At 39.3% G+C, this 25085-nt stretch overlaps 1 protein-coding gene across 1 annotated transcript in view; it reads right to left on the bottom strand.

The window, feature by feature from the left end:
* The window catches only part of LOC109927511 (diphthine--ammonia ligase), an 89996-nt gene that overhangs the window by 12307 nt on the left and 52604 nt on the right, over nucleotides 1–25085 (bottom strand). Inside the window, exons 4-7 of the mRNA XM_048600434.1 lie at nucleotides 24325–24386; nucleotides 14257–14351; nucleotides 11524–11617; nucleotides 1181–1325 (exon numbers count right to left, since the gene is read on the bottom strand). Coding sequence (XP_048456391.1) covers nucleotides 1181–1325; nucleotides 11524–11617; nucleotides 14257–14351; nucleotides 24325–24386 — 396 coding nt within the window. The remainder of the gene's footprint in view (nucleotides 1–1180; nucleotides 1326–11523; nucleotides 11618–14256; nucleotides 14352–24324; nucleotides 24387–25085) is intronic.

Below are 25085 nucleotides of genomic sequence, written 5' to 3'. Positions count from 1 at the left end.
TTTTAATCTCTACTTTTAAGGAAGGATATTCTGCTTTGGAGGTCGTACAGCGAAGGTTCACTAAATTGGTTCCAGGGATTGACAGGCTGAGTAAATTGCGCCTATACTTTTTGGATTAGAAGAACGAGAGATGATCTGATTGAAACCCACAAGATTTTGAAGGTGCTTGACAAGGCAACCACAGAGGCTGCTTCCCCTGATTGAGGAATCCAGAATGGGGGGGGAGGGGTGGCAGCTTCAGCTTCAGAGTAAAGGAGCTGATTTTGAGTGGAGATGAAGGCAAATTTCTTCAATACTGAGTTCCAAACCTTCAAAATTCTCTACGCGAGAGGATAAGTATGTTCCACCATTTAATAAATTCGAGGTTGGGATAGGTCGATTTTTGATCCCTAAAGGATCAAATGCAGAGAAAAGTCGAGTCAGAAGAACAGCCATAGTTGTATTAATTGGTGGAATAGGTCAAATGATTAACTCTATGCTTTTTATGCTCCTACCTTTTGTGGAGAATGATACCAGGGATACATTTTGGTAAAATGAATAAGGAGAGGCGGTATAAACTGAAGAATGGTCACAGTTTGAAGAGGCAACCGAATCAGAGTGACTTGGGTGTGTAGGTACTTAAAATACTGAAGATAGCAGGACAAGTTGAGGAGGCTGTAAGAAAGTTAGTCGGCTTCATTAATAGCCCCAAAGAGTGCATAACAAGAAAGTTATAATAAAGCCATAGAAAACACAGTGTAAAATCATGAATCATAGCGGCAGTGTAAATAAAGCTAAATTATTTCCAGTGATTGAATGGCTCAATAATCAGACTTAAAATCATTATTAGAAGAACTAGAAGATGATTGAGAAATGTGTCCAGATGTTGGGTTATGATTTGCAATGAATTTGCCTTAAAGAATGGTGCTATCAAATTCAATAGGAACTTTCAAAGGCGATTAGATAACTCCTTGAAGATATTAACTTGCTGGGTTAATGGGAAAAGCTGGGACATGGGACAAAATTGGTCAACTCTTTCAAAGAGCCAGCACAGGCATGATGGGTCAAACGCATGGTTCTACACTGTGACATCCTATGATCCTACGTGAAACATATGACTAATGCCGTAACTTTCTATTCGAGTGCTTTGTCTTGATTGTCTAATGTATCATACGCTGGTACAGATTAGTCATAAACTCACCAAGAACACAGGAACTACTTGAGGTGAGATTCCAAGTGATCTGTAGTTTTGACATGTCTCTACAGTCCTCTGTTTCTGCAACATTCTCCTGATCACAGCAAGATAAACAGGACTTCCTTTCAGCAAATGCTATGCTGGCTGGTGTCTGCAATAGAAAGAAAAAGCAGTTAAAAATTAATTACCTCTTCAGAAAGTACACACAACTATATAGGCTTAATTTTAGCAAAACTAATTTTAACAGCAGGGCATCACTGATGTACCGCTTTCATTTTCCTGAACATTAGGGCCAGAGGTTTGAGGGAAATGGTTGCTGAGCCATTAAAATCAAGCAGCAGCAGGCTGACACAGAGGAACCAAGCTAACTATCCAGGTAAGCGTCCTGGAAGGGAAACCTAGTGAGAGGAGTACAGGGGAGGAGGGCTACCGTTCCCCAGGGGAGCACTCCTTCTCAGCTTGTTTCACAGGAAACCATAAAAATACTTCCTTCCTGCCTGGTTTCTGCCTAGAAGCAGAATTAAAATTGGTCCCATGGTTTATATGGGTTTAGAATTTGTTCAAATTCCAGAAATTATAATGCGTCTTTCTTACAACATAGTTTTAAAATGTTGACATTTACAGAAATGTTGACCCCATATATTGTGCATTCAACATGCCTGAAAAATTAAAGAACTATGTAGAATTGCTATAATTGCAAACGTCTGCAAAGATTGTAATATGAGATTCCTTATCAATCTTCTTAGATTCTAAATAGTTTGAGAATTACCTATAAAATATCAGAAAGCTGTCCACAGTAATTGTGTACTACATGCATATCATAACATATGGAGTATTTGAGCTAAATACACATACTACTTTAGAAAAAAACTTAAAAAACTTGTCCCAGTTGAGTTGATACAGTTTTGAAAAAAATCACTCAGACGTATGTGGTTTAGTCAATATTAGAAAAATTTAAAATAGGATGTCTCTTGAAGTTTACACGTTCTCCCTGTGTCAGCATAAGTTTCTGCCGGGTGCTCTGGTTTCCTCCCGCAGTCCAAAGATGCGCAGGCTAAGCAGATTGGACATGCTAACTGCCCAGCAGTGTCCTGCAATGTGCAGGCTAGGTGTATTAGCCATGTGGGGTGTGTCTGGTTAGGATGCTCTTCAGAGAGTCGTGGCACTCTCAATGGGCCAAATGGCCTCCATCCGCATTGGAGGGATTCTATGACTCTATGACATGGAAAAAACAACTTTGTAGTGGTACATTTGAAGTTTAAATTCATGCTTCCAGTGACCCGCTGTTGCAAATATTTAGTTTGTAAGTCTTTTTTTTAAGTATATAAATTTTAGATTTAGAAATTGAAATTTAGTAGTAGAAAACTGGATAAGTTCAACTGAACCACATGGACTTGAGGCCATGTTATTTTAAATGGTTTAACCACTTAGCTTCCAGCTTGATGCTGAGAGAATACTGAAGCATAACAAGTGATACGGCAGCACAAGTGTTTCTGTTAGCAGCCTCCAGGCAGTTAGGGCATGAGAATTCCTCGGAAGTCATTCACAGTGCAGCGCCATTGAGTGAATGGTAAAGGAAATATTTGGTTGGTGCATTTGAGAAACACTGGAACTCACAAAAGCCTCAGGAGAATTGTGCACTCTCTGTGAAAGATTTGAAATTGTGCTTATGGATGATGCTACGGCTCAGTCTTAGGAATCCAGTGGAATACAGTTTGGGGGGGGAAGAGATGGAACTACCTGGATGTGAGCACTCACTGAGGCAATCTGTGATGGAACAGCTTTTGAAAGAGTTCTAAAACTACTAGAATCCCTTGTAACGGAGACAGGTTTTATTGAGATTTGGTTACTTACAGTGCCATTTACATCTGGGTGATATCTGTGTTGAATGTATTGGACACTTAATGTGCAGGCCCTTGGCTTTTCAATACCAGTTTGTATGGTAACCAATAATTACCTCATGTTAATCCTGGATGTTGGACTCAATGTTGTATACTTCATTTTCTGTTCGAACTTTAGTTTCTAACCAGAAATAACATTTACTTTGTTCCCTTAAACACATGGATTTCTGTCGCATTATTCTCTTATTGAGTACGTGGTATCTCAAACTTTGTCTATTTTAAACAAATCAAAAATTATTAGTCCCTAGTTGGACTGTAATGTAAGTTTGATGGACTCATCAGGGATAAACATACTACATATGGCACAGGTTGTAGATGATAAAAGATTCTGTTTTAATTTATGCAATGAAACTAAGTAAAGCCCTTTTCATGGCCAAAATGCTCAAAATTCAAACAGTCAAACAAACAAATAAGAGAGTGAATTGCCACACCATACATCAGGACATAAGATATAGATACAAGAGGAGCCCATTTAATCCTTTGAGCCTGGCCCACCTTTCTATATGATCGTGGTTTCGACTCCATTTTCATGCCAGCTCCTTATAGTCCTCAACTCCTCAACATTTTAAAAATCTACCTACCTTCTCATTAAATACTTTCAGGGATAGCGGCTCCACAACTCTCTGGGGTGGAGAATTCCGAATATTATTCTTCTAATGAATAAAGGCCTAACCAGCTTAGCCATCCTTAATCAGTCAACCCCTTCATCCCAGCAATCAGCTCAGTGAGCCCCTTTTGAACTGTCTTCAATGCCAATATATCCCTTCTTAAATAGGAGGACCAAAACTGTGTACAGTACTTCAGAAACAGCATTACCAACACTGTTATAACAAAATGCCCCTATTTTTAAAATCCAAACCCTAGCACTGAAAGGCTGCTGCAAGGACACTGCGTGTGCAGGGAGAGGCACCCTGTTCACGGATTCGACCAAGCTGCATCTCAGCATTGTTCATTTGCTCTCTTAGCACTTACCTGGATGCTCACAGATTCATTGTCTTGCCTATTAGCACAGTCACACAACTAAGCAGCTGGGCTTGTTGATCAGCAGTCCTTACTTAAGGTAGTAGACATCTTGCTGGATGGCCCCATACTATATCAATCTCACGCTAGGGGGTCGGGGGGCACATTCATGGGAAGGAGACTTGGTAGCCTTTTTTGTGGGACTGAAGGTTGAGGGGGAATTGAGAAGGACAATCGTGAAGAGGGGAAGATAACTGTATTAGTAAGTTGGGGTGGTCACTGAACACAGTAAAGCATGGAAAGCATGGATGGAAGTGATGTAATGCAGGAGGGGAGTACTTCACTGGCTTCAAGGGAGGAACAGTGTACATACTACACCTGGCATGATCACCTCAAAGCCACGGGCTGGAAGGGAGGGTGGGTGGTGGGAAGCTGGGCAGCGGCAAGCACATGTTGACGGGTTGGGTGGGGGCGTGGGGAAATGAGAAGCCTACAAGGTTCATGGGCAGGGATGACGGGAAAAGAAAATGGATTTTCAGAGCCTCACCGAGATGTAGAGATGGAGGCTGGAAAACCTTGCTAAAGATTGGCTACCAAAGCTTTCCATCCTGCTGGAAATTGAGGCATTGCAATTGGAAAGAGAATGGCTGAAGACAGAAGACTTTAGCTGGAATGGACAGGTGTCTTGTGGTGTACTGCTAGTGACCTTATCTCTCAGCCAGAAGGAACCTGGTTTCAAGCCCCACCTGCTCCAGAAGCATGCCATAACATATCTCAACAGGCTGATTAAAATATACCTACCAGTGCTTCACATTCACTTGGATGTTTGAAATATAAAGAAGTATTTTTGAGAGTACTCGTGGCACAGTGTTTGTGTCCCTATTTCTAAACCAGGAGATCTGGGTTCAAGTCTCACCTACTCCAGAAGTGTGTAAAACATCTCTGAACAGTATGATTAATACTATCTATTGCTGAAATGGAAATGCTACACACCCATTGACTTTATTCTATTTATCACTCTCATGTCAATCATTAAAAGGTCTTTCTTATCCACTGGACTATCTGCAATGACTGTCCAGGTTTTTATACATCTTTGCTTGGAAGAAATGCTCCAACACATTAATTTATAGAAGTGCAGTTCAAGTATAGTGTACGCGAACCAAGCTTTCCCATATGAAATATCTACTGAAGCATAACATCATATGCTTTTTAAGAAACCTACATTGTGTTCTGACTGTATATACACTGATCAGAACAGGAAACCTGCTTGTCCTCGGCAAATATTTGAAACAACTGAGGAATCAAATTCACTTTCATTGTGAACTAATGTTGACCTATGCTATCATTACAACTAAGAGAACTTTCAAAAGTTGATTGGAGTAGACTTCGCAAGTAAAAAGGACGTCTGATAAGTGGGAGGCGATCAAGACTGTGATGACGAGCGTTCAGAGGCATTTTGTTTCTTAGAGTAAAGGGTAAGGCTGGTAAGATTACACAACAATGGATGTATAAAGATATTGAGGTTCTAGTCGAGAATAAAAGAGAATTTTTTTAAAGATATAGACAACTTGGTTAAATTGAATCACTTAATCAAATAAACAACGTAGGGGCATTCTTAAGTGAGAAATCAGGAAGGGAAAGAGGGGATATGAGATAGCTTTGGCAGATAAGGTTAAGGATAATCCAAAGAGATTCTACAAATACATCAAAAGCAAGAGGGTAACTAGAGAGAGATTGGGCCTCTTAAAGATCAAGGAGGTCTCTGTGTTGAACCCCAGGATATTGGACAGATACTAAGTGAATATTTTGTGTCAGTTTTTACTGTGGAGAAAGAAAGGGAGTCTAGAGAATGCAGAAAAAAAAACTTTGATGTTTTAAAAACAATTCACATTACAGAAGAGGAGGTTCGGGATGTCTTAGAGAATATAAAGGTGGATAAATCTCTGGGACCTGCTCTAATGTATCCCAGTATATTGTGGGAATTAAGGGAGGAAATTATGAGACCCCCTGCAGAAAGATTTTCATCACCTATAACTACGGGTGAGGTGCCTGATGACTGGAGGGTGGCTAATGTTGTACCTTTGTTTAAAATTGGCTGTAAAGAGAAACCGGGGAACTGCAGACCAATGAGTCTGACTTCGGTTGTGAGTAAGTTGTTGGAGGTGATTATAAACATTGGGATTTATATACATTTAGAGAGGCAAAAATTGATTAGGGATAGTCAGCATGGCTTTGTGCAAGGAAAACTGTATCTCACAAACTTGACTGAGTTTGTTCAGGAAGTTACAAAAAGGTTGATGATTGCAGAGCAGAAGACGTTGTTTATTTGGATTTTAGTAAAGCCTTTGACAATGTTCCGCATGATAGTCTACTTAGTAATAGTAAGTCACATGGGATTCAGGGTGAGCTAGCCAATTGGATACATAACTGGATTTACGGCAGGAGACAGAAAGTAATGGTAGAGGGTTGTTTTTCAGACTGGAGGCCTGTCACCAGTGGTGTTCCATAAGGATTGGTTCTGGGTCCTCTTTTGTTTGTCATTTACATAAATGATTTGGATGAGAATATAGAAGGCATGGTTAGTAAGTTTGCAGATGACACCAAAACGTAGACAATGAAGATTACAAAGGGATCTTGATCAAATGGGTCAATGGACTGAAAAATGGCAGATGGAATTCAATCTGGATAAATGCGAGGTCTTGCATTTTGGGACAACAAACAAGGGTAGGGCTTATATAATTAATAGTAGGGCCTTGGGTAGTGTTGTAGAACAGAAGGACCTAGGGGTGCGGGTACATATAGACAAGATGGTTAAAAAGGTATTTGGCATGCTTGCCTTCATTGCTGAGTCCTTTTGAGTATAGGAGCTGGGGCGTTATGTTGAGGTTGTATGGGACATTGGTGAGGCCTCTTCTAGAATAGAGTGTCCAGTTCTGGTCGCCCAGTTATAGGAAGGATATTGTCAAGCTGGAGAGGGTTCAGAAGAGATTTACCAGGATGTTGCTAGGTATGGAAGGTTTGAGTTATAAGGAAAGGCTGGATAGGCTGGGACATTTTTCACTGGAGCGTAGGAGGTTGAGAGGTGACCTGATGGAAGGTTATAAAGTAATGAGAGGTATAGATAGAGTTGAGCATAGTTGTCTTTTCCCTGAGATGGGAATTTCAAGACAAGATAAGGTGAGAGGAGAACAATTTTAAAAAGACATAAGAAGCAAATTTTTTACACAGAGGGTGCTTCGTGTATGGAATGAACTTCCTAATGAAGTGGTGTATGCGGATTCAATTACAACATTTAAGAGACATTTTGATGGATATATGAATAGGAAAGGTTTGGAGGGATATGGGCCTGGATTGGACAGGTGGGATTAGATTAGTTTGGGATTATGTTTGGCATGTACTGGTTGGACCGAAAGGTCTGGTTCTGTGCTGTATGACTCTGTGACTATGACTCTATTAGCATGCTGCAGAAAATGCTCTTTTGAATAAAAGTAATTTTGTATTAGAGAAAGTAAGACATTATTTTCCAAAAGGAGCAACATTTTTCATAAAAAGGTTAAAACAATCTGATGGAAATTTCTACAGACTTTTTAACCTTGAACTGCACATTACTTGAGGGTTCAACAAATATCTGAATAGATGAATTTTAAGTGAGGATGAAAACTACAACAAACTGTGCGGATTCCTGCAAGCTGGCAAGCATAGTTACATAAACAACAGTTCCAATATATAAATAGTTTAAAACAAAAGAACTGCAAATTACGTCAAAAAAAGTTTAAAATTCCATATGTATGATTTAGAATTTCAGATGACATGTTGTATTTTCAGGATTCAATTTTGCATCTCCCAGGGCTGGAATTAAAACATAAAAATTAGAGCAGACCTAGGCTATACGGCCTCTCACCTTGCTCCCCCGTTCAATAGGTTCACTTGTGTTTTGAATTCCACATTTCCATCTACTCCGATAATCTTTGATTCTCTTGCCTAACAAGAATCTACATACCTGAACCTTAAAAAATATTCAATGGCCATGCCTCCATCACCTTCTGAAGCAGAAAGTTCCCAAGAAATTGTTACTTACAATATGCTCATTACATTACAAAATATTCCGGTTTTCATATGTTGTTACAGGGTGGGTTCAGTGCCGAGCCAGTGTCAGTTTTCAAAAGTTAACCAGGTTTAGTTCAGGTTTTTATTCTCTAACATTGTGTGGGCAACTATTACATTTAATTAAGTTGGAAACCTCCAAAATCTGACTCTAACTCAAATTTGGGGTCTTTTTTGAAGAGTTCTAGACACCAGATAATTGTTCTGAGAAACTTTCTATTTTCTAGGCAATTCCCACGGAGTCAGCTGCATTGGGCTTCCTGCATGGTTCTGACATGCAACTCTAATCTATCCAGCACAGATTGTCAGAATTTCTGGGGCAGAATTTTCTAATGGATCAGTGCAATCAGGCAGTACACTGGAACTAAATTTCTTTTTCTTAATAAAATATGCATTAGATAATATTCCTTGATATATTTCAGAGGTAACCTGATGAAGATTTATTAATACAGCTGAAAATAGGTTTCTGCCAAAAATAAGCACTTTATATCAGAGTCCCTGGCCCATCATATATGAATAACCCAATTTTAAATAACTGAAGATGACTAAAACCTATTTAGAATCATTTGCTAGTTTGATTGGTGCGCACTCATTGGATCTATAGTAAATTGAAAAAAGTTCTTAAAATGTGCCTAATAGTAACCTTTCATTTAAATATCCCAGCTTAATTTTATGAGCCTCCTTGCAGCTCTGCAAATGGTACAATTAGTGAAAACTCACCATGGTGATTAATCTGAAATGGAACAGTGTCCAGCTTTGCAGGTGGGGCAATTTCTTTTATATAACTAGCACTGGATGTAATTTGGAAGCACAGACAATTGTGAAACTAAGTACGTACATGAGGCAGATAAAGAAATAATGGTTTTGTTGACTGGATTAGATGAAGGAGCATAAAAGGAGAGTTGCATGGAGTAGAAACGATATGACGGGCCTATTGAACCAAAGGGCCTGATGTATGCTGTAAATTCAATTTAACAATGCAGGATAAACTCCTTCATTAGAAAATATTGCAGAGTTTCATCCAGAAACATGAAGCACCTGAGATGCTGAATATCGGCAAAGTGAAAAATGTTACTGGGGGCAGTATTGTGGCTGACGAATCTACTCTGAAATAATTTTGCTCCAACATATGACACTGTTGAAAACAATAATTCAGATGCTCAAAAATGACATTGGAAGGCGTACTATATAGGCATAAACTGGCTCTCTTTAGGTATACAGAATTCATACCTAAGGAAAGGTCTTAATGAAGATTTAAAAATAAACGTCCTGAGCTTTCAAGTTGCTCAACTGGGAAAGGCAAAGTACAACTGATCAAAAGGTGGCAGACTCAATTTTTCTTAAGTAAAATATTTTCATTCATGGGATACGGGTGGTGTTGATACAACCAACATCTATTACTTTTCATTAAGTGTTCTCGATTTGGTGGTGTTGGTGACCCAGTTTTCCAAACCACTGCAGCTGACGTCTTGGAGGTCCGCCCATGAGTATAGTTTAGGAATTTCAGGAACTTGAATCAACAATAGTGAAGAATGGTGGTATAGCTTCAGAATGAGGTGTGACTTGAAAGGGAACTTGAGGTGGCAACACTTCTATAAGCACTTCTCCTCCAGGTCTTGGAAGTCCCAAGCTTAGAAGGGCTTTCAAAGTAGTCCAGGCAAGCTACTGCAGTGCACCATGCAAACAGGAAACACAGCCACCAACCCTGCCTGTAATATTTCTTTACACTGTGTCGACAACCAAAGTTCATGTGCGGCAATAGCTTCTGGAAGTGGAAGGCATTTATTTGCATGCCAGTCCGCCTGCGTGGAGCTTCCCAGCAGTAGCACTACTGTGCAGCTTAGAGGGAACATTCACTGCTGCTGTGTGCTGGGGGTGGCCAGACAGAATAATTAAAATTGTGGATCTGGTACCAATCAACAAGACTGCTTTTTCTGCTTTGTAATCATGCTTGCATTTTGTCAGATCTGCATTCATCAAGGCAAATAGAAAATACTTTGTCACTCCTGACTTGTGCCTTGTAGAAGGTGGACAGATTTTGGGGAGTCAGGAGTTGACACACTTGCCACAGAATTTCTAGCCTCTAACCTGCTCTTGTAATCACAGTAGCTGGTTCAGATCAGCTCCGGGTCAATGGTCACCAATTGTGGCACTGTCATCAAATGTCAAGGAGAGATGGTTAGACTTTCCCTCAAGCACAATTAGAAACTGGTCCTTGTATAACATAAATTGTTTGCCAGTCAACACACAAGTCTGAAAGTTTTCCAGAATTTTTTGTATCCGGGCACAGCCTTCTTCAGTATATGAACAGTTTCGAATAGAACTGAGTACTTTGTAAGCATCCCAAAACAACCCTCTAGCTTCTGACCTAATGATGAAGGGAAGGCTACTCACGAAGCACCTGTAGAAGCTTAGGACTAGGACACTGCCCTAATAAACTCTTACAGAAAGATTCTGAGCTGAAGTGATTGGCCTCCAACAACCAAATCCTTCATGCTCATCATGACATCTGTCTGTGTACAGTTTCTGTCCTGATTCCCAGTGACTACAATTTTACTCAGGTTCTCTGGGCCACACTCATTGAAATGCTGCCTTGATTTCAAGAAGAGTCACTCTGGAATTAATTCCTTTTGTTCACATTAGAACCAAGGCTTTAATGAGATCTGGAGCTAAGTTGTTCAAGCAGAACTCAAACTGAGCATCACTGACAGCACTGATGGTGACAGTCTTCCTCAGTTTGCTGATGATTGAGCATAGAGGTGGTGATTGGCAGGAATGGATTTGTCCCGTTTATTAGCAGACAGGGGCAATTTTCCACTTTCTCGGTAGATGTCAATGTTGTAGCTATAGTGGAACAATCTGGGTAGAACAAGTCTTCAGCACCCGAGTCAATAGATTGTCAGGGGCTATAGCTTCATGGTACTCAGTGCTCTCAGCCATTTCTTGATATTACATTGAATGAGTCAAATTGGCTTAAGACAAATTTCTATGATAATGAGAACCTCAGGAGAAGACTATCAGGGATTTAAACTCATCTCAGTGTGAGCAATTGGAAACCTAGTGCAATGTTAAATATTTAGTTATTTATGATATAAGTAATCAACATCTGTGATAAGTTAATAACCATCACTGTGCACTACTGAGCCCCTTCATTCAATTAAAAATTGAAATGTTTGTTTTGATATCATAATTAGTCGCTACTTCCAAACATAACCAGACTTTCTGTATTCAATCAAAATAATGTGAACTTCATCAAACCCAGCATAATCCTGAAAGAACACTTCTAAAATTATTCAAAGTAGATCAAACACTCTCTTAAGTACAGGATCTTTCAGGGTAAGTAATGAAGCATTCATCCATTGAAATAACATAATAGTAACTCACATTGGGTTTATCCTCCAGATGCAACTTCAATAATCTAAGGTAGCCCACAGGTGCAAATGCATCAGCAGAATGTACAATCATTTCTGAAGAATCGCTGAAAAAAATAATCGGGTATAATTGTAGAACACATCAGTAAAATCACCAGAACAAAACGTATTGACAACTCCAGCTGTGTACCATGCACTATTGCTGGCAAATACTGAATGGCTTGTTTCATGTTGAAGAAACTGTCCAAAATACTAAAATCATTCTGAATCCACTGAGTTCTAGCTTTGGTTTCAGAGACTACTTAAATTCTGCTATACTAACATTAAATCCTACATATTGTACAACAGTCCTGTTCACATTTACCTTTTCATGATTTTCTTTGGTAGTAAGAAACTATTTCTGCCACTGAACAAAGACAAAAGGTACTATCTGTATCAAGTTTCGCCATCAAGCCAAATTTAGAGAAAGGAACATTTTCAAAAATACCAACATATTATGGGGAAATAGGTGCAATTTAGCATTTTTTTAAAAAAATAGGTATAACAGATTATTAACTTTGTTTATGACTTCTATCCAATTCCAGATTCTTTATCCCTTTGATTCTTTATCCCTTTGACAGGCACAAGGATGCAGTTTAAAAACCTGCCCTGTTACAATCACAAAGCTTTATTTTTACTTGGTTCCTTTTAAATTGGCTCTTCTTTCCAGCTTCAGTGCTCTCTTTCTCTCTCTGTTATACATATTTATTACTGCTGGATAGTCTGCCTTTTTTCACTGTCCTAGATTTGAAAGGCTATGTTTTCCTGTTGGAATCTCATCTCCACTGAACTATACCTTATCAGCTTCTATTTCATAAGTATATCTGTCTGCACTGAAACAAGCATATTTTAGAAATTTCTCCACCCTCCCTTCCCCTTGATTGATTCTAATTGATTCAGATAACAAAAGTTTTCCAGTAACACCACTTTTTAATTTCTTTCAGGTCTCTGCGATTCTCCTGCAAATTTGCCCCACTTGCCCTCTCTCTCTCAGTCACTATTCACACGTGTCTAGAATACACTTCCAGCCTCCACACCCATGTGTGATTTTACACTTTTTTTATTTCTCAACTTAAATCAAATGGAGAATGCCCTAGTCCCCTCAAAGAAATCCCTTTTCCAACTCAACAATGTATTTACTAATCAGTATTGCCAGCCCCTCCCACGTTTTTCCCTGCAACATTTTAGAATATGAAACATCTACTCCTCACTATTTTAAACCATATTTCCTTATTGCTAATACAACATGTTCCCACATCTATTGTCGTTTGTAGCTCAGTGACCTTATTCATCGCATTGTGTCTTTGGGTTTCTTGTAGTCCTTCCTATTCTCTTTCTAATACTGAACAATATTCTTTCTCTGGTACTACAAAACTCATTCCTTTCTGCAGATTATTCCTTTTGGCCTTCGATATCTTAGTATTCAGCCCCTGCCAAGTTAGTTTAATCCACCGGACCACATTAACAAACTTCTCCACAAGAAAGTTGGCCACAGCCCAACAGAGCTGCAAATAGAATGCCCACTGCCCAGAACTGATGTCACAATCTAAAGCCTGTCTTTCTGCACTGTCTCAAGCTATACACTGATGATCTTTACTTTCTTATCTCTACTCTTACTGATGCACACTGGCAGTAGTCCAGGAAGCGCTAGCTCGATGGTTGTATGTCTTAACTTCCCTCCTAGCTCCTGAAAATCTGAGCCATAGGATCTTAAAGCCATCTCTCTCATGCCATTATTCACAACTTTGGGCTCTCTCCCTTCCAGTTGCAGAACATTCTGCACCCTTTCTGCAATATCATTTGCTCTGGTACCACAAGGTAACATGCGGCAGAAGTAGGCTCTTCCATGAGCTCTAAAGTTGGGGGTAACCCAGCCTTGGACATAACTGGGAACACTGACCAATTTTACACCCACTAGACAATCAATCAACAGTGTCCCATTTACAAAGTTCCCACTAAGAACTTAGACTGGATGTGGTTTTGCATTCAAAATTCTTTTGTAAGCTTTAAAACAATTTTCTATGAAATCACAATCATAGTTTGTTACAACTGAGTTAATCACTGGCTCTGCAGTCCTTTTTTTTAAAAAAGGGCATCATTACATTAGGAGCCATTCAGAAAAAGTTCATTCGAATCATTGCTGGATGAAGGGCGTATCTTATGAAGAAAGGTTGAACAGGTTGGACCTGTACCCATTACAGTTTAGAATAATGAGTGGTGATTTCATTGAAATTTGTAAGACCCTGAGGGGAATTTTCACGGTGGATGCTGTGAGAAATTTCCTCCTTGTGGGGAGACTAAAATTAGGGGAGATGATTTACACGAGGAGTTCTCTCTCCCAGGGAGCAATGGGAGCTAGGTCATTGAAAATACACAAAGTTGTGTTAGATTTTTGATCAACATTATGTGGGCAGGTGGGAAATGAAGTTGAGGCCACAATCAAATCAGTTTATGACCTCAATGGCAATTTAGGCTCAAGGTGATGAATAAGCTACTACTGCTCCTAGCTATTGTGTTCCTCTCAATTTGACCAATCAAAACAAACCAGGCAGACAGAAAACTGAGCATTATAATTACATACAAAAGAAACCTTATTAAACAGAAGGTCAGTCAACCAGTATTGTTCTCCCTGACAACAAATTTGCCTTTGCACAAAAATGCATGCATGAAGCAAAATAGACTATTCTAATGAAGAAACACCACTCACACAACTATTCTCTTCTTGAATAAGGGACAATCCAGTGTAAAGGTTTCATACTCTCCACCTTCTCCACACACGTGTACTCCATACTGCTGAGAAATCTACAACAACAAAACCATGTATTTGTGAATAAGCATTTCTCTTAACAGAAACTGTGCCATGATATTACTAGCACTACGCTGTTTCCTGATGAAACAGTTTTGTTACTGTTGCCCTTAGTGATACATGTTCAAAAGTGAAACTATTTTAATTTTGATGATCAGCATGTTTTTTTTTCAATATACAGCCTAGAGGTTTTTTTTTTAAATACAAGAAACAGGAACATCAATGGCGTCCCAGCACAGTAATACATTTTTCCCTGCATGCAGTCTTCAAAACACTAATTATGAATATTTTAAAGAATAAGACTTCAACATTAAACATCTCTTTGTTATCAAAATTCTCTATCATCTAGTCAAATCCTCTCATAAAGTATGACAGCACAGAATGTACAGCCACTGGGTTAACTTGGATAGAAGTGTGAAAAGATGCGTTGGCTGCAACATGCATTCCAACTGAGCTGGGTTTCAACTTAAAATCAATCAGACTACTGAAGTAGTCAAGAATTACAGGAAAACCATAAACAGTAGGGGTCTTGTTCTTATGGTCTTGCCATCAAAGGGCAAATATTTTCCATTTACTGTTATAAACAGGCCATGTGGAAGTTGTCTTTGAAGACACTTCTTCCAGAAAATCTCAGACTTTCTGATTCAAGTTGTCAACCTGAAGTGAAGAAGTTGATTACTGGCTTCCTTTATCTATTTTGGAAAGACAGTTTTCCCTCCTTTGGAGAGTAATTGACGTAATTCAGGAAGAATGATAGGTGAAGATACAGTTCAAAAGTAGCTTCATTTTCAGATCTGGTCCTTCAGACAATTAAACAGGTGGTATTTGGCTTACATATCATGTAACATTACAGACCATTAAGCCTAACACATATTTACATCCTATATATATCAATGCACAAGTGCCTTACGCATCACAAAGTTGTTTGACCCTTTCTCATAATCAACCAATATGTCCAAACATACATTAGGAAAAGACCAAACAAGATGGAAAATGTTGTATATTCTCTAAATATGCTTTTCATTGTTTTAATGTAATGCAATATTAGAGCCACAGCACTATGATGACACTCATTTGACAAATCAAGTGTGCACGAAAATAGTTGTACTTCCTAACTCCCTTGGAAAAATCACTATCATCTGAATGTAACCAAGTACCACATCCCCATCTCCCATCTCACCTCCTGTTTAAGAAAATGAACAAACTATGCAAGAGGGATTAGGTTTGCTGATTGGCTTTCTCTATAACTCTCACTTTTATCATGTGTCTAATCATTCCCAGGGAGGTTGACGATAACTTGCAAGGTTTACGGCTCCCAATTTGTCTGTGCAAAGTTAGCGGCCTGGGTCAATACTAAAAAATATCTGTAACACTGCAAGATGAGAGTACAATTCAATCTGCAGTTACTTTGTCATTAATGCTTGACATTCTTAGAAAATTAGTGAAATATTAGCACCTTTCTTGGAACATAACAGGGTTGCACCTTTACTGTTTCTCTGATCAGAGAGAATTAAGGCACCATCATCATCCTACATCTTTTGTGAAAATCAATGCCAAAAATTACAGCAACTTACATTATTTAAGCTCAGTGCAATGTAACATCTCAACATCAGAGATAAGACTCCAGCAGGAGTCAGAAGGACTAAGGAAAGCATCTCAAGCAAAATTTGAAAAGGGTTATTTCAAAGTGAAAAAGTAGCAACGTGTAACAGTGTAAGAAGAAATTTCCAAAGCTCAAAGCCAGGAATATTGGAAGCTGTATTAATCATGGTAGGACTGAGGAAGCAGGCAATGCAGACAATTGGAAAGTAAAGGATTCAAGAAACAGTAGGGCTCTTGAGGTATAGTGGAAGTTCCCTACTTCTGAGCCAACAGACCCTGCTCCCAAGGTGTGCAATATTATTTCTGAACACATCAATTAAAAAACATCAATAAGAAAGGGTCAGATGACTGCAGAAAATTGCACATATTGAACACTTCATGAGCAAAGCTTAAATGGGTCAGGAGTATCTTTAAAATGGTGTAGTCAGTCAAGGTGGAAAGCTGAAAAGTTCAAAATTACTTACAATTCAGATTGAGCATTGCCTTCATAGTGAATGGGCAGCAATTATGGCTATTGAAACAGAAGATAAAGTTAATGGCCTCTAAAGAAATATTAACCAGAGGTTACAGACCGAGGGACTTTGCAAATACAGTAATTAGAATTACAACATTGAACTGATTGTAAACCTAAGTAGACCTGGACTAGTGGGGACAGAATGTTTGGTAGATCCTTCATAAGAGCACCAACAAAGGTGGAAATCATTTGTTTAAATTGCAAGGAGTAGAAACATTCAGTTAAAACATCCACAATTATAGCTGCAGAACAAGGGAAAGTCCTTTAGCACTGCACCAAAGGGCAGCAGAACTGAACTGCATTACTACAAAGTGATCAAGCAAAATATATAATCACATTTGGATGACAAAGCATCAGAAATAATGTTGTCAGGAAGATGGAATTTTACAGATGTGCCAAAAAGAACTGGACATCATGGAGTAAGGAATTTTTGAGATACAGAATAGCTTTGAAATTAGATACAAAATCAGAAGCTAACGAAGGTACACAGGAAAGCCACACACACTGACCAATGAACTTCAACAGCAACCATCCTAACACACACAAACAAAGCTGCGTGACAACATTATTTAAACAGGCAACAACACACTGCAGCAGCACAGAGCTACGCCAAGAAGAAGAAGAATACCTCTTCCAGGTGTTCAAGGACAATGGATATGCGCAAAACTGGGTCTGAAGATGCCTACTAAACGAACAACACCAGGAAGATACTACATGCCCCGACACGCTCATCACGCTACCTTACATCAAGAACACATCGGAACTAACCAGAAGACTTCTACGACCATTGGGCATCAGAATAGCGCACAAATCCTCATCAACCCCACAACAACTGCTCACCCAAACCAAAGACCCACTATGGATAGGACCAATATAGATTCCCTGCAGAGACTGTGACAAACACTACATTGGACAAACAGGAAGAAAATTAACAATAAGGGTACATGAACACCAACTGGCTACATAAAGACACGACCAATGCTCACTCATCTCTATACACATGAATAAGGAGAACTACCAATTCGATTAGGACAACACCAAGATCCTGGGACAAGCAAAGCAGAGACAAGCACGGGAGTTCCTAGAAGCCTGGTACTCCACGAAGAAAGCCATCAACAAACACATAGAACTCGACCTCATATACACTCCATTGCAGAGGAAAACCGGAAGTGAGGTAATCCAGCTCAAAGTTCTCCAGAGTTTAAATACCAGGTGGGAAAACACAACAGCACTTCACCGGAGGCTGCACTGATGATGTTACCCAGCAGGGTAATGAAACGTCTGCGGAACAACGAGCCAGCTTGGCGAGCTAACCAACCACAGTATCCACAACCCGAGCTACAAATCTACTCAAAAACCTTAGAGAAGCTAAACAACTAAATCCACTCTGTAATATAATTGGGAATATAGCTGATGAAATTATAGCTCACTAAGGGGTAAAAGAAGCAGCAGTCACTTTTGACAAGATACTGAAAGCTTCTAATAATTTTTTCACCTTCAGAACTAATAGTTGAACAATCAGAGGAATCCATAGATGATTTCATTCATAAGCTTTAATGATTAATAAGGAAATGTGAGAATGGTGATTTCATTCTAGAAATTTTGTTGAATTGCTGATGAGTCTTTTTCAGATTTATTATAATCTAAAGAAGGCTCTAGAAAAAGCCTTTAAGATGTGACCAAAGCAGAAATTCAGAAGAAACATAACTCATCCTAAGAGAAGACAATCTTGGCAAAGGAGATCAGCAGATTCCATTCAATTCTTAAGGTGCAAAACATTATATATGAGAAATCCAGCATGGCAATTATGGTAGGCATCAGAGCCTAAAAGTCCCTTTGTTAGCACCACAGCAAAGATAGCCACAGGCACTGACAGTGCCAAGCTGTTAAAAATCAATGCTGTATTTGTTACATGATAGATCACTTTCAGAAAATGTGTAGAATTAGGACACGATAGAGACAGCATGGTGCTCAGTGGTTAGCTCTGCTGCCTCACAGCGTCAGCGACCCGAGTACAATTCCATCCTCGGGTGATTATCTGTAGAGTTTGCACATTCTCCCCATGTCTGTGTGGGTTTCCTCCGAGTGCTCCGGTTTCCTCCCACAGTCCAAAGATGTGCAGGTTAAGTGGACTGAGCATGTTAAATTGCCAATTGGATCCAGGGACGTGTAGGTTAGGTGGATAAGCCACAGGAAATGCGAGGTTTCAGGGACAGGGTTGGGGAATGAGTCTGGGTGGGATGCTCTTCAGAAATTTGGTGTGGACTTGTTGGGCCAAATAGCCTGTTTCCACACAGTAGTGATTCTTAAAAACAGATGATAAAGCAAATGGTGAGGATGACACAAAGTAAACGGAGGGATGTGGTCAGATTAAGTGCGTGGGCAAAAATCTGGCAATGGAATAATGTGGGAAAATGTTTGGTCATGCACTTTGGCAGGAAGAATAGAGGAGTTGAATATTATTTAAGTGGAGAAAGACTGTAGAAGGATGCAGCACAGAGGGATTTAGGGCTCCTCATGCATAAACGTCCAAATTCAGAAGGAAATAAGGAAGGTAAAGGGAATATTGGGCTTTTATTTCAAAGGGAATACAGTACAAATATAGGGAAATCTTGCTAAAACTATACAAGGCACTAGTCAGATCCTACTTAGAACTGTTTTATTATTCTAAGGTTTTGGAGTAGACCTGTAGCTCGGGTTGTGGGTGTTGAGGTTGGTTGGCTCGCCGAGCTGTCTTGTTGTTCCGCAGACGTTTCGTTGCCGTGCTGGGTAACATCCTCAGTGCAGCCTCTGATGAAGCATCGGTGTGTTTTCCCGCCTGGTTTTTAAACTCTGGGGTCCGTTGCGATGGATTGCCTCACTTCTGGGTTTCCTCCGTAGTGGAATGTATATGGGGTCGAGTTCAATGTGTTTATTAATAGCCTGCTTCGTGGAGTGCCATGCTTCCAGGAATTCTCGTGCTTGTCTCTGCCTAGCCTGTCCCAGGATCTTGGTGTTGTCCCAGTCGAAGTCGTGGTTCTCCTTGTCCATGTGGATTGAGATGAGTGAGTATTGGTCGCGTCTTTTTGCAGCCAGTTGGTGTTCATGTACTCTTGTTGTTAGTTTCCTTCCTGTTTGTCCGATGTAGTGTTTCTCGCAGTCACTGCAGGGGATCTTGTGATGACATTGGTCCTGTCCATGGTGGGGAGTGGGTCTTTAGTTCGGGTGAGCACTTGTCGTAGGGTTGATGTGGGTTTGTGTGCCACTCTGATGCCCAGCGGTCGTAGAAGTCTTATTATTGTGAACAGTTTTAGTCCCCTTATCTAAGGAAGGATAAACTGGCATTAGACCCAGTCCAGAGAACATTCACTTGGTTGATCCTGGGAATGGAGGACTTTTCTTGTGAGAAAAAGTTGAGTAGGTTGGGCCTGTACTCATTGGAGTTCAGAAGAATAGGAGGAGACCTGATTATGGGAGAATCCAGACCACACAGTGCAACGTCACAATAAGAGATCGCCAATTTAGAACAGATGTGAGGAGGAATTTATTCTCTCAGTGAATTCTCTCATGAATCTGTGGAATTCTTTACTGTGGAGAGCTATTAAGGCTGGGCCATTAAGGATATTCAAGGCTGAGATAGACAGATTCCGAATCAATTAAGGAATCAGGTGTATGGGCAAAAGATAGTAAAAGTAAAATTCAAGATGATCAGATATGCCATGATCTCACTGAGTAGCCTTAACGGGCCAAATGGCCTACATTTATTCCTGTGTCTTGTGGTTTTATGGACAAAGATTCAGAAAAGCAAGAAATCAAATAGCAACCCACACAAAGAGATGAATGATGTAGGACAGAGTACAAAAGAAAGAAAAACCTAAACTGCTCCTCGCAAAATGCATGATTCAGAACATATATTTCGGGAAGATGATTTTTACGTCAATGGCCATCTCATAAAGTTCAAGTTGGAACTTTTAATCAGATTTTGAGCAAAGGATAAGAAAACATGTATATAGCCAACAATAAGGCAACTACAAGGTCCAAGAGGCACATCACTGGAGATTAAAGGAATGTCCTAAGCAACTCTCTAATATAGAAGTTGCCAAAGAGTAGAAAACCTATACCCATTTCAAACAAGAATTCTCACTCGTGTGGGAAGTCATGTCTTGACCTCAATCTTCTTCATATAGTGGAAGGAGTTAAACTATATGAAGTTAAGGAACAGCTGATAGAAGATTTCAAAACACTGCCTAGATCCATTGAGGAACCAAATCAAAATCGAGAATCGTTGAGATTAGTTCAGTTGTTCCAAACTGTCAACAAGATGGGAACCTATGATTATACTGGATTAGCACAAGTGTACACCATTAACAGTGAAGAGTGCTCAGATTTCATGAGCCAGAAAGGTTTTCAAGAAAAAGAAAACAAGCAACAACATAGCCAATGAACAGCATACTTCATTATCACTAATCAGCTTGGTGAACAAATAGCCATGATCAATTCAAGTCTGATGATAGATGCTGAGGTAACCCAGAAGATACAATTTTAAGAAGAACATTTGAATTCCTTATCCTCCCAGGAGCAACCTGCAGTAACGGTAACTGACATCAATCCTCAAATAGGAAAACTGAGCAAGTGAATTTAAATTGGAGTAACTTAATCTCTTGGGTTTCCTTCACAGAGAACATCTTCCTCCCTGAAAGAACTAACTTCTTCCTTGTTGTATTTTGAATCTTTGGATATCAGTTCTCCCTTCTCTGTAGTGGTGCCCATGGTCTTATGGGAACCACATCTTCAATCGGTGTCAGCAGATTTTTATTCTCGTTCCATCTATGGATCTGTACAGAGACATTTAAAACTTTTACTTCAACGTATTGATTGGTTTGCACTCTCTCGTTCATCCTCAGTGTTATTGGTGAAACCAACATGTTCATAGAATGCAGTTATCTGCCATGACTATGCAAAAAAAACTAGCAGTTTCAAAAATCTATCTATAGCTATGTCTATCCTTCCTTCACAAAGGAGCATTCTCAAATATTGGAATAATTCAAAAGAATAATCATCCAGGTACATTTTTCACAGGGAATAAGTCACCCAGTAAAGTGGTAACCTACAGAAATTGATCATCTTCCTGAAATGCTGTTTCTATTGTTTATTTTTCTGCCCTGATTGGAATAGCATCTGCCAGTATCAATGCTCCATGACATTGGTTAAGATACAGCAGACACTAAGCTGGAAAATATCTCCTTTGCTGGAAATATTACTTCTACTGCAACAGCAATTTGTTTTTGATTTTTCCATTTGTAAGTCCCTACCTTTTGTCAGCTTATTTTTTAAATGCATTTATACAAATATATTAGATAAAACCTCAATGATCAGTGCAAGGAAAAATCAGGAGTGCACCTGTTTAACAGTAAACTAGAATTTTTGGAATCGTCCATAAACCACATGACCCCATGTAGATCAAGGGCCACAGCTGGCTATGTTCCACGTCTTTTGGACAGATATTGCTTGCTTTAGAGACAAATCTGATGCTGTGGACTAGATGCTTTTTTTTCTTAAAAGTTGAAAATTTCCAATTTCTCTAAATCAGCAAGGAAAAGTACAAAATTATAGATGTTAGGATCTATGCATTAGGAAGATAAAATATTTGCAATGACTAAGGAAAATATGAAAGGCATATTACCTAACATTTTTTCTTAATTCACAGTCATATATTTCATTATAATCCGAAAAGAGGAGCTTTTAATATTTTGATATTAAGACCAAATCAATAGGCGCATATTCTTTCGCAGCCAATGCCAAATCTAAACAGAGATTTGTTTAAGACATTGTCAGCTTTTCATTTTAAGAAAAAAAACTTAAAGCTTCATCTGTCCCAAGCTCTGCATCACTTGAATCAGAGATTCAAAGACACCATTTGCAGTTTGCCCTTTGGAAAATAATTCACTGCAATTGGCTGTCACTAGTATGTTCTGCAGACACAGGCTGTATTACAATCTGATGAACTTGGGCACATTAACTTAACTAAGATCCCACTGAAGATTCAACAGTGGCATAAGAAGTTCATTCTAAGTTATTACTGATATTGGTTTTCTCATTCAAAGCAACACTCCAAGTAAACGGGAGAAATGGGTAAATTCATCCCTGTAAATGCTTAAAAGGACCTGGCAAAATTCAATCACTGGGGTCACCAATTGGAGAATTACTGACCAGAACACCCACCATGCACACGAGAGAGAGAGAGAGAATTGCCATGATGCTGTTCCTCCAGTCAGAGATCTTATCTATCCAGTTCCTCCAGTCACACGTTCCCTCTCTCCACCCTGACTGTTCCTCAAAGGACAAGACTACTGTGTGCAGGAGCAACAGGAGCCTGAAGGAAAGTTTGATGGAGCAGGATGGGAAAGCTTTCACTCAGCCTGATGGAGTGAGACGAATGTGCATTGGGGCTGGCCCTGAATTTCAGCCAGGAGGAAGGGGGGACTGAGGAAAAGAACTGAGGACAAGAAGAGGAAAAAATCTTACAGCTGGAGGAGGCCCAGTAGTGAGTGGAGAGGAACCCTCCCTCCTGACCCAGCTCCAGTTATTCACCTCTATACTGGCTAGATTCCCGGTCTGGCCCATAGTGGGGTGCTGGAGGTGGGGTTTGGTAAGCCCATTGAGTCCTTGTTCTTGTGGCTGAGGGGCATAATAGGGAGGAGGGAGCCAGTGGCTTCACTCACTGTCAACCCCAGTAACAGACACATTGGCCCCAAGTTCACATGGGTGATGGCTCAGGGAGACGGCGCAATTAGGAAGCAGCAGCTTGGTGGAAGCAGGCCCAGTTTTAATAAAGACCTCTGCAAACCCCAACATTAAAAGGACAAGTGTGGGAAAGATCAACCGTTTTCCAGGTCCTTTAAAAAAGATGTTTTGGAAGACTGTGTTTCATCCCTGCCAATGACTCTGAAGCTTCAGATATTTCAATTTTGGGATATAGGCCACTGCTGGGAAAATTGTAGTTTTTTTTTGTTTTGGGAAGTAAAATGTTGATACAATCAGCTAAACATGATTTTTTGTAACAACTTTGTGTTCTAAAAGTTCGACTTAGTTAAGATTAATGCATTAAAATGGAAACTTATCCCAAATAAAATTGAACAGATGGCTCATTAACTAATCAGCAACTTGCTGTACATTATAAAAACTGAAAGAACTGCGGATGCTGTAAATCAGAAACAAAAACATAAACTGAGGATTCTGAGGAAGGATCACTTGACCCAAAATGTTAACTCTGATTTCTCTCCACAAATGCTGCCAGACCTGGTGAGCTTTTCCAGCAATTTTTGTTTTTGATGCTGTACATTATATTGTGAAGATGAACGTCTATTTACAAATTTTAAGGTATACATGACTTCTTCCAGTTTCAAAATATGGGGCAACAAACAAGTGTGGGACAATTCAATTCTAAACAGCTGAAATCCCGTTCAACATTTTGTTTCTCTGTATTTTAACACAGGAAATGATTCAATTGCATAATTAAGGGTACAGTGACTAAACATCCTGAAAATGTTCACGCTGATCAGACATAGATTAAATGATAGATCCTACTTGACAATTGAATGGTATATGGATTTTTAGAAGAAGTGACTAAAGTAGTAGCCAGTGATATGTTCACGGATCTTATTTATACGAACTTCCAGAAGGCATCTGATAAACTTCCTCTTCAGAAGCTGTTAGCTGAAGTTAAAGCACATGGAATTGAATTACGATTGATCTGATTGAAAGCATTTTCATGATTGATCTGGTTGAAAGCATTTCTATTTGCTTAAACTAAATAACGGCTCCTATTTAATACAACTTCTTCCTTTCCTCTTCAAATTTGGAGTCAAACTTACCTGTTTGAGATATGGTTCTACCTGATCCAATGTCTTCCCAAGATGCTTCTCTGGATCTAGACCTGCCAAACAAAAAAAAATTTTAAAACAACAATTTAAAACAAAACAATTTTACGAAGTTATCATGAAACGTTTTGTTATAAATACAACAGAAAAAATTTTCAGCAAGATGATTGCACAAAGTGGACAATAAAATTCAATGAGTTAGATAGTAAAAGCAAGATGGTTTGGTGATTTTATTGAGCATCACTGACAGTGATCAGTCTGAAAGTTAAATATATAACATAATTCCACATAATTGCAAAAACTTGAAATGTTAAGACATGTTACAAATTGTTGACATGAGGAAGACTATCTGATAGAGCAAAGATAAATCTTACACCATAAAATAATCCTTCATGGTGAAACACATCAAGACCAAGTTAAAGGAAGGCAACCAAAGAATAAGAATGGCTAAGCTTATTTTTAATACCTTGCTTCATTCAAATGTTGCAACTAATATGCAAAAGAAACATTACATTTTGTCAGATATATGTCAATCCTATGCCTATGTACTGATATGGTCAGGTGAGGGGGTTTGGGGAGGGATAGGTGAGAGAATGTGGCATTGGCAGCTGTCCTTTTAACCAGAGATAGTAGGAACTGCCGATGCTCAAGTCTGAGATAACAAGCTGTAGAGCTGGATGAACACAGCAGGCCAGGCAGCATCAGAGGAGCAGGAAAGTTGACGTTTCGGGTCTGGACCCTTCTTCAGAAAATCT

Source organism: Rhincodon typus, chromosome 8 (genome assembly GCF_021869965.1).
Source record: "Rhincodon typus isolate 14 chromosome 8, sRhiTyp1.1, whole genome shotgun sequence".
NCBI lineage: Eukaryota > Metazoa > Chordata > Chondrichthyes > Orectolobiformes > Rhincodontidae > Rhincodon > Rhincodon typus.
The sequence above is the reverse complement of the archived record's forward strand: the minus strand, read 5'-3'. Positions and strand labels throughout refer to the sequence as shown.